The sequence below is a fragment of the Oncorhynchus nerka genome, linkage group LG6 (genome assembly GCF_034236695.1).
Source record: "Oncorhynchus nerka isolate Pitt River linkage group LG6, Oner_Uvic_2.0, whole genome shotgun sequence".
Classification (NCBI taxonomy): domain Eukaryota; kingdom Metazoa; phylum Chordata; class Actinopteri; order Salmoniformes; family Salmonidae; genus Oncorhynchus; species Oncorhynchus nerka.
In genome coordinates, this window is record NC_088401.1 from 83,601,900 (window position 1) to 83,616,320 (window position 14,421).

At 41.2% G+C, this 14,421-nt stretch overlaps 2 protein-coding genes across 2 annotated transcripts in view; both read right to left on the minus strand.

The window, feature by feature from the left end:
- Positions 1-2,453, minus strand: part of LOC115130085 (shootin-1-like) — a 37,966-nt gene extending 35,513 nt beyond the window's left edge. The window contains 1 exon segment of the mRNA XM_065019954.1: positions 2,186-2,453. Coding sequence (XP_064876026.1) covers positions 2,186-2,263 — 78 coding nt within the window. The 5' untranslated portion in view covers positions 2,264-2,453.
- A 344-nt stretch (positions 2,454-2,797) lies between these two features.
- Positions 2,798-8,237, minus strand: tmem216 (transmembrane protein 216). Its single transcript, XM_029662611.2, has 5 exons — positions 7,873-8,237; positions 5,034-5,127; positions 4,798-4,890; positions 4,135-4,336; positions 2,798-3,254 (listed from the first exon to the last, which is right to left on the minus strand). Exons 2-5 carry the CDS (start codon positions 5,047-5,049, stop codon positions 3,239-3,241), a joined length of 327 nt encoding a protein of 108 aa, XP_029518471.2. The 5' UTR covers positions 5,050-5,127; positions 7,873-8,237; the 3' UTR covers positions 2,798-3,238.
- Positions 8,238-14,421: the final 6,184 nt, after the last annotated feature.

Below are 14,421 nucleotides of genomic sequence, written 5' to 3' on the forward strand. Positions count from 1 at the left end.
GGTGTGTCCAAACTTTTAAATGGTACACACAGTGCATTCGGAAAGTATTCAGACCCCTTGACTTTTTCTACGTTGTTACATTACTGCCTTATTCTAAAATTGATTAAATTATTTTTTTCCCTCAATCTACACACAATACCCCATAATGACAAAGAAAAAACAGGTTTATAGAAATGTTTGCAAATTTATAAAAAATAAAACAGAAATACCTTATTTACATAAGTATTCAGACCCTTTGCTATGAGACTCAAAATTGAGCTCAGGTGCATCCTATTTCCATTGATCATCCTTGAGATGTTTCTACAACCTGGAGTCCACCTGTGGTAAATTCAATTGATTGGACATGATTTGGAAAGGCACATACCTGTCTATATAAGGTCCCGCAGTTAACAGTGCATGTCATAGCAAAAACCAAGCTGTGATGTCAAAGGAATTGTCCTAAGAGCTTCGAGACAGGATTGTGTCGAGGCACAGATCTGGGGAAGCGTACCAAAGAATGTATGCAGCATTGAAGGTCTCCAAGAACACAGTGGCCTCCATCGTTCCTAAATGGAAGAAGTTTGGAACCACCAAGACTCTTCCTAGAGCTGGCCGCCCAGCCAAACTGAGCAATTGGGGGAGAAGGGCCTTAGTCAGGGAGGTGACCAAGAACCTGATGGTCACTCTGACAGAGCTCCAAAGTTCCTCTGTGGAGATGGGACAATCTTCCAGAAGAACAACCATCTCCGCAGCACTCCACCAATCAGTTCTTTATGGTAGAGTGGCCAGACGGAAGCCAGTCCTCAGTAAAAGGCACATGACAGCCCGCTTGGAGTTTGCCAAAAGGCACCTAAATGACTCTCAGACCATGAGAAACAAGATTATCTGGTCTGATGAAACCAAGATTGAACTCTTTGGTCTGAATGCCAAGCGTCACATCTTCAGGAAACCTGCCACCATTCCTAAGGTGAAACATAGTGGTGGCAGCATCATGCTGTGGGGATGTTAATCAGCGGCAGAGACTGAGAGACTAGTCAGGATCGAGGGATAGATGAATGGATCAAAGTCCAGCGAGATCCTTGATGAAAACCTGCTCCAGAGCGCTCAGGATCTCAGATTGTGGCGAAGGTTTACCTTCCAACAGGACAACAACCCTTAGCACACAGCCAAGACAACACAGGAGTGGCTTTGGGAAAAGTATCTGAATGTCCTTGAGTGACCCAGCCAGAGCTCGGACTTGAACCCGATCGAACATCTCTGGAGAGACTTGAAAATAGCTGTGTAGAGATCCTCCCCATCCAACCTGACAGAGCTTGAGAGGATTGAGAGGAGAAGAATTGGAAACTCCCCAAATACAGGTGTGCCAAGCTTGTAGCATCATACCCAAGAAGACTCTAGGCTTTAATCACTGCTAAAGGTGTTTCAACAAAGTACTGAGTAAAGTATCTCAATACTTACGTATATTTGATATCAGTTCTTTATATTTAATACATTTGCAAAAATGTCTAAAAACCTGTTTGTTTTTTTGCTTTGTGATTATGGGTTATTGTGTGTTGATTGATGAGGGAACTTTTAAAAAATTAATAAAATGGTGTTGACTAGCATACTGTTAAAGGATGTGGCCCACAGATTTTATACTTTTATTATTATTATTTGTACAGTAGTATCACCCCTGTTTTAAATAGGCCCATTGTGTAATCATGCTTCAATTAACATTTCCTTTATTGATATTTTTTTTTTAAATGCTAAGGTTTAATTAAGAAATAGGACAGGCCTACTTGGTGGGACCCTCATTTATAGTGCATAGGATTGCATTTGTAGAAACAACAAATGAGGTAGTTATAGAAACAAAAAAAATCACCGTGATAAAATTACCTATAAAATATAATATGATGCTCCTAATTACCAAGCATCTAATCTGGTTTGTTCAACTGAGATCCAATCATTATTTTAGTGTGTCCAGCTAAGGACCCCAAACAAATCTAGCTACCAAAATCTTGCCGACGCCGGGTTTTCCTAGAGGAGCGAGATTTTGGGAGGGGTCGGCCCTTTGATTTCTCTCAGCATAGTTTACGTACAACGAAGAAGCCAAACATTTCCATGGAAAAATAAGAACGTGTCACCTTGATCTCGTTCCGACTACTATGTTACTTCTGTAATCTTGGAAAAATGTCTCAAATACACGTAACGGGAGAGCATCTATTACCTGCATTTTCTGCGTATCCCTCGCCTCTTCCCCACATCCCTCCATCTGCACCAGTCCGGATGATGAAGACTGTAGCATTATTCACCCCGGCCGATAACTAATCTAATATATTGGCCTGTATAATATCATATTATAGAAAGAAAATAACTAAGCTACTTCTAACAACAACTGGCAAGTCCACTGATACGCCTTAGAAATAAATAGCATTTTATGTCTATATGGGATGGATGACTGCTACCGCTATTCAGGCACACTGGATCCTTTCGCTGACAGCATCGCCCCCCCCTCCCGTTCCCCCCATACAGGGTTGATTGCGCATGCATCCTTATGTCGTATTCGTCCACATTTGCTGATGAACATAAAAGCTTCACCCCATCAGATTGATTGTGCATTGTAATTAGGGATAAACGTTTTATTCAATGTCTTCAACTGTTAAATGTAAAACATATGATAATAATAACTGCCCATCTCTCCAGAGATTGACAAAAATGTATCAACGTTGCTTCAGAATGTTCAACAACACTGTTCTATGCAATTAGGATCTGGGTTTAACCACAGGCTGCTGGGGGGATTCAGCAAATCAGGAATATAAATTACTCAAGGAAAAAAGTCCTCTGGTGAATGAATGAATGAGGAATTGTATTTATTAAAGTAAATAATGAAATATAGTGCTCTGAATCAACAACAACAAAAATTGTACAAATACATTCCATTATCAGGCACAGCAGATGGAATAACCTCATAAGACAATCCCATTGGTGCTGCTAGTACCATACAAGATTGACAGTTGATACAAAAACAGGTAAAAATAAATAAAAATAAAAATAGATGACATTTCATCGTTACAAAAATATAAATATTTTGGCTATTAACAGACAATATAAAAACTACAACATGTGGGATTTAAACATGTTCACATAACAATCCTGGTGAAAACCCTTTCTTCTTTCCTCTTGAAACGATGTGGAACATTGCAGCATTCCTCTTGAAACGATGTGGAACATTGCAGCATTCCTCTTGAAACGATGTGGAACATTGCAGCATGCCTCTTCCTCAGTACACCTTTGACCTGACCAATCAAAATGGAGGAAAAACAGATGAGAATGAAACACTGAGCAGATCAGGACACATCCAGCATCACTGATATAGGACCTTTACAGTGAAACGCTATGCAAGGTCACATCCAGCATCACTGTTATAGGACCTTTACAGTGAAACGCTACGCAAGGTCACATCCAGCATCACTGTTATAGGACCTTTACAGTGAAACATTATGCAAGGTCACATCCAGCATCACTGTTATAGGGCCTTTACAGTGAAACGCTACGTAAGGTCACATCCAGCATCACTGTTATAGGACCTTTACAGTGAAACGCTACGCAAGGTCACATCCAGCATCACTGTTATAGGGCCTTTACAGTGAAACATTACGCAAGGTCACATCCAGCATCACTGTTATAGGACCTTTACAGTGAAACATTATGCAAGGTCACATCCAGCATCACTGTTATAGGACCTTTACAGTGAAACGCTACGCAAGGTCACATCCAGCATCATTGATATAGGACCTTTACTGTGAAACATTATGCAAGGTCACAGCTTAAGCGCAAAGCATAATACATTCATTGATCAATAATCAACCATTGTTGAGGCCTAAAACCAAGGAATCTACCCAGGCATGTCATGCCTAGCCTGGGTGCCAGTCTCTTTCTCCAGTAGGAGAAACATGTCATGCCTAGCCTGGGTACCAGTTTGTTTCTGCTCTCTTGCCAACCCTTTAATATGTAAATTCCATAAGGAGTTGGCAAGAGAGTAGAAACAGACTGGTACCCAGGCTATGCCATGTCATGTTTCTCCTACTGGAGAAAGAGACTGGTCCCCAGGCTAGGTCATGTTTATTCTTGCTGGAGAAAGCCTGGGTACCAGGTTATAGGTCATGTTTCTCCTACCTGGAGAAAGCAGATATGGACATGATTCCTAGGAGCATCTCCAGACTGTAGAAGCAGAGTAACACAGCATTAAGGATGAACTCCAGGCGCAGGACGAAGGTCTGCAGCATCAGGTAGTACCCAGACAACACTGTGCACGGCACCAGGACCAGCACACTCACTGACATGGCCAGAGAACGCTCTGTTAAGTTCCCCTTCCAACCTGGAACAAGTGTGGATGGAAAAAAATGTTAGCACATGATCATAAGGAAGGACATATAGCATAGTCCTACGGTAGGTGCCAAATAGAACTACCAGATGCCATTATGGAAATAAATATGACAAGTAATAATCACACAATGTAGGCTACATAATGTGAATATTCTTGTTTTAATGAACATGTATCATTCTACATCATGTGATGATGCAGAGACATCCCATCCCCAGCCCCATCCCCATCCCCAGCCCCATCCCATCCCCAGCCCCATCCCATCCCCAGCCCCATCCCCAGCCCCATCCCCAGCCCCATCCCATCATTCTACACCATGTGATGATGCAGAGACATACCTCTAGCCCAGAATACAGCTTAACAAAACACAAACCATCCCCATCCCATTATTCTACACCATGTGATGATGCAGAGACATACTTCTAGCCCAGAATACAGCTTAACAAAACACAAACCGTAAAATATTCGGAGGGACTCAAGGCCCAGGAAAACAAGTAGTAGCCCAACATCCAACGTGAGACTTGCTGGTGGGTATGGTAACAACAATCCTGTGTAAATACAATAGGCATATTTAGAAATCTATCATTTTGCTTTTAGCCTTGACACTGGGTTTGCAAAACATCAGGCAGTGAGTGATCTATTAAACATTACTTTATGTCCCATTGTGTGACCATTTGAGTAGACTACAAACCTTTGTAAACAAACATCAGAACCTCAGCGAGGAAGTAGGCAGCAAAATACCAGCTGTTGAGGTAGAACAGGACCTGCAGTGGTGTGGAAGACAACTGAGATGTGTCGTTAAGGTCATATCGAAGACTTGCAAATGGTAGCCCACTGGCAGATGATATAACCAACGGTCTATGATATGAGTATGAGTAGGCAGGGCAAACCCATTTAGGTGATTTCTGGTAGACTTTATCATCAAAATAAATCACAGCACATTTTTGGACTCACTCGGCAGTTTCCCCGTGAGTAAGTCCAATACCATTGGAAATTCATGTTGAAAGTTCCATTTATATTCCTAAAACTTAAGTTGAAAATGAGGCTGTTGCTGCTTCCTGTTGACAAAACATTTAGATCAATAGCTCAATGTAAAAACACAGTTAACGTGTCCAAATCAATAACCAACATGCAGAAACAGTTTGTAATATATTGAAAACATAAACATAAAATGTACTGTCTACACATAAAACAATACTAATGTGAAACAATACTAATCATATTACTTGTATTTTTTAAATAAGCACCGTAGAAACTGCACACGCACCAAAAACCCTGTTGTTTTAAAAATAAATCACTCATATCGATTAGGAGGGGGAATAAAATCTGGTAAAAACCACATAATTTTACTCACTGGTTAGACAACAACCTGCAGAAGACAGTCAGCTACATTTTGATATGTGGGACACCAACAGAAAGAGAAACGCAACACTTGTCGGACCCTCCAATCGATTATCACGTTGAAATCAATAGTTTGAGAGGGGGAGATGAGGTTGCACGTCCTGTTAAAACTAACACAGCTCAAAAACCACACGGAATCTGGGACGAATGTGTACATCACTGGTTACAGGACAATTTGTAGGAGACACCTACCTACATTCTGAAGTGTTGCATTTTGATTCAAGTGGGTCGACAACGCGGTAAGCGTAATGCAATCGGGTTTTTTTTTTGTTGCACTTCCATCGATAATAAGGAGCAAATGTTTGCTGTGTAATGCACTGTTTAAACAAACACTTTTCAAAGGCCACACGGAATCGGAGAAAAAATATTCACATCACTTGTAAAGAAGAGAATTTGTTGAAGACAGTCGTCAAAATTCTAGAATGTCGGAGGGAGATAACCATTTTAATTTAAACCAATCACAGTAAGGTACTTATCTGTTACCCAGAAATGATTTGATATTGATATTAAAAGGGCTGCATTGAACCTTTAAAAATGATAAATGTTATAAAGTCCTGCAACAGACAGGCGCATATAACAAAATGAACGGTACCAACCCACATATATTAACCTGTTTAAAGCAATCGATTTAAATCTATTCGTGATGACAGTGAACTTTTATATTAGCATCACCAATCTGAAGAAAAAAGGACCTTGTATCTCCACAAAAAAAATGTACGTGTTGAAAATGTGAGCTTGTGTAATGTAGTAACATAAACCTTGGGGAAATTGGCATAAAGTAAAAATAATCAAATACAACAAAATAATTCAATACTTAAATTTAGGATGATGGTAAACCAAGCACACTCAGTTATTTTTTTACAACAATGACATCTTTGTCTTCCTACTTAACGATGGAGAGTTTAAAAATACACCTAAGCAAACTTTTACTGTGCTCTCTAGACTAGTAGTTCTCCAAGTGGGGTATGCGGAGGTACTGCAAGAGCATGATAACAAAATAAAAAGGTATACACTACTGTTCAAAAGTTTGGGGTCACTTAGAAATGCCCTTGTTTTTTTATTAAAGAAAATCACATTTTTGTCCATTACAATAACACATTTATCAGAAATACAGTGTAGACATTGTTAATCTTTGTAAATTACTATTGTAGCTGGAAACGGCTGATTTTTAAAATTGAATATCTACATAGGCGTACAGAGGCCCATTATCAGCAACCAAGTTTATCATTTTAAAAGGCAAATTTATCATTAGAAAACCCTTTTTCAATTATGTTAGCACAGCTGAAAACTGATGTGCTGATTGAAGCAATAAAACGAGCCTTTTTCTTTTTTTTTCTTTAAACTAGTTGAGAATAAATGCACTGTAATTTTAAAAATGTAATCCTTAGTTACTAAATGCATTTTGGGTATGGAATACCATGATATACTAATCAATTCTTGAAGAATAAAATTTATAAAGCCTCATGAGGTTAGTTCAACTGTTCTACCCCATCAGAACCTAAAATTGCTTTAATTTTTAAATCTCTGTTCGTAACAGTATAAATGTAAACAAACACTGTATAGCCTCAAAACATTGGTTACATTTCTCCAGGCCAATCCCTCAGCTTTCTACCAAAACAGTGCTTTATTATTGTTTCAATTAAGGACTCCAGCTTTAAAACGGCAACGTTTTCTCATTGCCTCGTGGCATATTGTGTAGAATTTCTGGATATTAGCTTAAACGGCGAAATTCTCTCTCGATACCAAGTGGTGGGCTTTAAAAATGTTCCTTCCCAGAGCCTGAGACTTGGTTCAGCCAGCCATGCACTGCCGACGTCATTGTAAAACTCATTGAATGCTATTTATTTTTTATTTTGATGTCACTTGGGTTATGAGAAACCGTTTTTGAGAACCCCCTACTCTAGACTAGAGCTTCCATAGTGAGTGCGAAGCAGCCTAAACCTATGCTTTGACGTCCCTAACGTTATGTCCCAAATCGGTACCCATAGGGCTCTGGTCAGAAGTAGTGCACTATATAACGAATAAAGATGCAGACTAACGTTAGCTGTCACAGTAGCTAATGAAATAGCTGACGTTAACTAGCTATTAAATGCAGCTTCTACATTACAACAACAAAAAACAAAGGATACAATTGGATGTTTTCCTGCAAGAATGAGACAAATGAGCAGTTAAACAAGTCTTATTCTAAATCCTCCCATTTCATATTAATTATGTACATGCTTACAGTGATGTTTTTCCAAAATGTCTGATTAGCAAGCTTGCTTAAACATTTAACATGCTGTTGCTATTCGTGATAGAATGCTAGGTAGCTAACATTCTCTAGCTAGCTAAGTGGCTAGCCAGTTAGTAGACAACGTTACTTCTCCCATGCTAAGCCTACTAAAAAGTAAATTATCTTGAAAATGATAGCGCAACTCATATCCACGTTATGACAAGCGATTAATAACCAGAGACATTTATCGTTCACAAGTTGTCTGCACATTTATGAAAACTATTTCCCACTCACCAGACACCGCCATGTTTATTTACCATGGAGACAGACGCCGCACCCATAGAGATAGATAGAATAACAACCAGTGAAGAACAAACACCATTGTAAATACAACCCATATTTATGCTTATTTATTTTCCCTTGTGTACCCTTAACCATTTGTACATCATTACAACACTGTATATATACGTAATATTACATTTGTAATGTCTTTATTGTTTTGAAACTTCTGTATGTGTAATGTTTGCTGTAAATTTTTTATTGTTTATTTCACTTTTGTATATTATCTACCTCAAATGCTTTGGCAATGTTAACACATTTCCCATTGCAATAAAGCCCACTGAATTGAAATAGAGTTGATAGAGAACTCTAGTCCCAAAAGTCTGTTTTAGCATGGGCAGCGTCAACGTCCCAGTCAGTATTATGACGTTGTCACCCAACGTCACCGCCTGTAGAGAAAAATACTGTGGTTACCTAGATTACCCCCATTTGGCTCATAGCAACAACAAACAAAAAATATATATTTTCCAAACGCAATGTTCTTGTTGTCTGTTTGTTTTAGTCGATTACACAGCTATATTTAAGAAAAGTACAACATGTTTAAATGACTTTTCAACAATTGTCTGCTCTTAAGCGTTCTCACTACTTAGAAAAGCGTAATATTGTAAGGCTTTCCTCATGCCCTTTTTCATGATGGTGCTAGCAACCAGAACATTAAGCTAGCCAATACCAAAAACAAACAAACGGACTGTACAGCTGCAAGTAGTGAATGGAAACGGAGGACACTAAACAAGTTAAATGTATTTCCTGTGGTGAAATGTTTTCCACACACATAGCTACGTGTAGCCTACTTGGACACCGGGTCCACACATTTCCTATTCTCCCAGGCTGAATACCCTGAAGCAACAGGGCTCTTCTCGCAGGCTGAATACCCTGTAGCCACAGGGCTCTTCTCGCAGGCTAAATACCCTGAAGCCACAGGGCTCTTCTCGCAGGCTGAATACCCTGTAGCCACAGGGCTCTTCTCCCAGGCTGGATACCCTGAAGCCACAGGGCTCTTCTCCCAGGCTGGATACCCTGAAGCCACAGGGCTCTTCTCCCAGGCTGGATACCCTGAAGCCACAGGGCTCTTCTCGCAGGCTGAATACCCTGTAGCCACAGGGCTCTTCTCCCAGGCTGGATACCCTGAAGCCACAGGGCTCTTCTCGCAGGCTGAATACCCTGAAGCCACAGGGCTCTTCTCGCAGGCTGAATACCCTGAAGCCACAGGGCTCTTCTCGCAGGCTGAATACCCTGAAGCCACAGGGCTCTTCTCGCAGGCTGAATACCCTGAAGACACAGGGCTCTTCTCCCAGGCTGAATACCCTGAAGCCACAGGGCTCTTCTCGCAGGCTGGATACCCTGAAGCCACAGGGCTCTTGTCCTAGGCTGGATACCCTGAAGCCACAGGGCTCTTCTCGCAGGCTGAATACCCTGAAGCCACAGGGCTCTTCTCCCAGGCTGGATACCCTGAAGCCACAGGGCTCTTCTCGCAGGCTGAATACCCTGAAGCCACAGGGCTCTTCTCCCAGGCTGGATACCCTGAAGCCACAGGGCTCTTCTCGCAGGCTGAATACCCTGAAGCCACAGGGCTCTTCTCGCAGGCTGAATACCCTGAAGCCACAGGGCTATTCTCCCAGGCTGAATACCCTGAAGCCACAGTGCTCTTCTCCCAGGCTGAATACCCTGAAGCCACAGGGCTCTTCTCGCAGGCTGAATACCCTGAAGCCACAGGGCTCTTCTCCCAGGCTGAATACTCTGAAGCCACAGGGCTCTTCTTGCAGGCTCTATTTCCCAAAGTGGGAGCATTGCGAAACATTGGTCAGGCTTTTTTTTTAACCTGGTTACATCGACATTGAACAACACAACAGCTTTTCGGCATGTTTTGTTATTTGTGTAAAACAAAAAATATTCTACGAAATAGAGTCTTTTACACTGGGAGTCAAGGGAGAAAGGTTGTTTGTTTTCACCGATTTGTGGATGAGGTAAATTCAATATTATTACGTGAATATCGGTTGCGGTCCAAATGTGAAGTTACTAGATGGCTCTCAACCCTTGAATTATGTGTTACATCCTCACATCTGAGTTTACCTTCAATGTCCCTTGCCCAAGTGATGGAGAGTGATGCTCGGAGAGGCAATGTTCTTGGTGGAAATCTTGGAAGTTGAGGCTATAAATAACGTACCTAAAGCTTTTGATGTACCTAGCAAGCTAATGGTGCTAGCTAGCACTCCTGTCAGGTAGTTAGTGGAACAATAGCTATCAGCGCTTGAGAGGATCTGCAGAGAATAATGGGAGAAACTCCCCAAATACATGTGTGCCAAACTTGTAGTGTCATACCCAAGACCGAAGGTGCTTCAACAAAGTACTGAGTAAAGGGTCTGAATACTTATGTAAATGTGATATTTCTGTTTTCTTTTGTATACATTTGCAAACATTTCTCATTTGGCTTTGTCATTATTGGGTATTGTGTGTAGATTGATGAGGTATTATTTAATTTTTTAAAATCTATTTTTAGAATAAGGCTGTAACATAACAAAATGTGTGTATTGTTAGATATTACAGCACTGTTCTGCCTAAAAACAACCAACCTAAAGCTGTTGATGTACCTAGCAAGCTAAAGTCGCTAGCCAGCACTCCCATTAAGAAAATATTTACCAAATAACCTAAAGTAATAAGTAACACAATAAAATAACAATATTTATTTTATTTAACTAGGCAAGTCAGTTAAGAACAAATGCTTATCAAATCAAATTTTATTTGTCACATACACCTGGTTAGCAGTTTTCTATCCTAAGCTGTCAATTATATGCATATTCTAGCGTTTTGTCCTGACAAAATAGCCCGTTTACTTTGGGAAAGTTGTTTTTCCAAAAATGAAAATGCTGCCCCCTAGTTACAAGAAGTTAAGAACAAATGCTTATCAAATCAAATTTTATTTGTCACATACACCTGGTTAGCAGATGTTAATGCGAGTGTAGCGAAATGCTTGTGCTTCTAGTTCTGACCATGTAGTAATATCTAGCAAGTAATCTAACCTAACAATTTCACAACAACTACCTTATACACACAAGTGTAAATGAATGAATAAGAATATGTACATAAAAATATATGAATGAGCAATGGCCGAACGGCATAGGCAAGATGCAGTAGACGGTATAGAGTACAGTATATACATATGAGATGAGTAATGTAGGGTATGTAAACATTATATAAAGTGCCATTGTTTATTTACAATGATGGCCTACCAGAAGGCCTCCTGCAGGGACAGGGCCCTGGGATTACATTTTTTAAAATAAATATAGAACAAAACACACATCACAACAAGAGTGACAACACTACATAAAGAGAGACCTAAGACAACAACATAGCAAGGCAGCAACACATGACAACACAGCATGGTAGCAGCACAAAACATGGTACAAACATTATTTGGCATGGACAATAGCACAAAGGGCAAGAAGGTAGAGAAAACAAAACATCACACAAAGCAGCCACAACTGTCCGTAAGAGTGTCCATGATTGAGTCTTTGGATTTAGAGATTGAGATAAAACTGTCCAGCTTGAGTGTTTGTTGCAGCGCATTCAAGTCGCTAGATGCAGCAAACTGAAAACAGGAGCGACTCAGGGATGTGTGCGCTTTGGGGACCTTTAACAGAATGCGACTGGCAGAACGGGTGTTGTATGTGGAGGATGAGGTCTGTAGATATCAGAAAGGAGGAGTGAGGCCTAAGAGGGTTTTATAAATAAGCATCAACCAGTGGGTCTTGCGACGGGTATACCCTGTAGCCACAGGGCTCTTCTCCCAGGCTGGATACCCTGAAGCCACAGGGCTCTTCTCCCAGGCTGGATACCCTGAAGCAACAGGGCTCTTCTCGCAGGCTGAATACCCTGAAGCCACAGGGCTTTATCAGAGATGACCAGTTTACATAGGAGTATAGAGTGCAGTGAAGTTTCCTATAAGGAGCATTGGTGGCAAATATGATGGCCAAATGGTAAAGAACATCTACCTGACAATCTATAAATTATGTCTCTGTAATATAGCATGGGTAGGATGGTCATCTGAATCAGGGTTAGTTTGGCAGCTGGGGTGAAAGAGGAGCGATTACGATGGAGGAAACCAAGTCTAGATTTAACTTTAGCCTGCAGCTTTGATATGTGCTGAGAGAAGGTCAGTGCGCCGTCTAGCCATACTCCAAAGGACTTGTATGAGGTGACTACCTCATGCTCTAAACCCTCAAGAGGTAGTAATAACACCTTGGGGGGAGGGGCATTCTTCTTACCAAACCACATTACCTTTGTTTTGGAGGTGTTCAGAACAAGGTTAAGGGTAGAGAAAGCTTGTTGGACACTAAGAAATCTTTATTGTAGAGCATTTAACACAACATTTGGTGAGGGGCAAGAGTATAAGACTATCATCAGCATATAAATGGATGAGAGAGCTTCCTACTGCCTGAACTATGTTTTTGATGTAAATTGAGAAGAGCGTGGGGCATAGAATCAAGCCTTGGGGTACTCCCTTGGTGACAGGCAGTGGCTGAGACAGCAGATTTTCTGACTTTATACACTGCACTCTTTGAGAGAGGTAGTTAGCAAACGAGCCCAAAGATCCATCAGAGACACCAATACTCATTAGCTGGCCCACAAGAAGGGAATGGTCTACCGTATCAAAAGCTTTGACCAAGTCAATAAAAATAGCAGCACAATATTGCTTAGAATCAAGGGCAATAGTGACATCATTGAGGACCTTTAATGTTGCAGTGATAAGTCCATAACCTGAGCAGAAACCAGATTGCATACCAGAGAGAATACTATAGACCTCAAGAAAGCCAGTCAGTTGATTATTGACAAGTTTTTCCAACACTTTTGATAAACAGGGCAAAATAGAAATAGGCCTATAACAGTTAGGATCAGCTTGATCTCCCTCTTTAAATAAAGGATGAACCGTGGCTGCCTTCCAAGCCATTGGAAACCTCAGGTTAAAAAGGTTGGAGATCAGTTTGGCGATGATAGGGGCAGCGACCTTAAAGAAGAAAGGGTCGAAACCATCTGACACATGTTTTTTTTGGGGGGGTCAAGTATAAGGAGCCCCTTTAGCACCTCGGACTCAGTGACCGCCTGCAGGGAAAAACTTTGTAGCAGGGCAAAAATGGGGAGAAGCATCGGGATAGTCGCATTGGAAGGGGTGGGAGATGAGGAAATGTTGGACGGGCAAGGAGGCATGGCTGAGTCAAATAGGAATCCTGACTTAATGAAGTGGTGATTAAAGAGCTCAGCCCTGGGCTTCTTGTCAGTAACAACCACAACATTAAGGGACATGGGCAGCTGTGAGGAGGAGGGTTTATTCTCCAGGTATTTAACCGTTTTCCAGAACTTCTTGGGGTTAGACCCACAGAGAGAGAACTGCTCCTTAAAGTAACTAACTTTGGCCTTCCGGATAGCCTGAGTACATATACAGGGTGTACTGGTACTGAGTCAGTGTGCCGGGGTACAGGCTAGTCAGTAATTTGTGCATGTAGGTAGAAGTAAAGTGACTATGCATTGATAATAAACAGTGAGTAACAGCTGTGTAAAATACCCGAAGCGAGCATAAAAGGCATTTAGCTCATCTGGTAGGCTCACGTCACTGGGCAGCTTGCGGCTGTATTTCCCTTTGTAGTCCGTAATAGTTTAAGCCCTGCCACATCTGACGAGCATCAGAGCCGGTGTAGTAGATTTTAATCTTAATCCTGTATTGACGCTTTGCCTGTTTGATGGTTCGTCTGAGGGCATAATGGGATTTCTTATAAGCGTCCGGATTAGTGTCCCACTCCTTGAAAGTGGCAGTTCCTTTTGCTCGATGCGAATGTTGCCTGTAATCCATGGCTTCTGGTTGAGATAGGTACGTACGGTCAACTGTGGGGAAGTCGTCTGTGCACTTATTGATGAAGCCTATGACTGAGGTGGTATACTCCTCAATGCCATTTGATAAATCCCGGAACATATTCCAGTCTGTGCTAGCAAAACAGTTCTGTAGTATAGCATCTGCGTCATCTGATCACTTCCGTATAGAGCGAGTCACTGGTACTTCCTGCTTTAGTTTTTGCTTGTAAGCAGGAATCAGGATAGAATTATGGTCAGATTTTCCAAATGGAGGGCGAAGAAGAGC

Bases quoted from the DNA above. Each gene is read 5' to 3' on its own strand.
- tmem216 (XM_029662611.2), bottom strand. The intron at 4,337-4,797 runs GTTTGTGTTTTG...CACTTGTTCCAG, and splicing joins GTCCCTCCGAATATTTTACG to GTTGGAAGGGGAACTTAACA.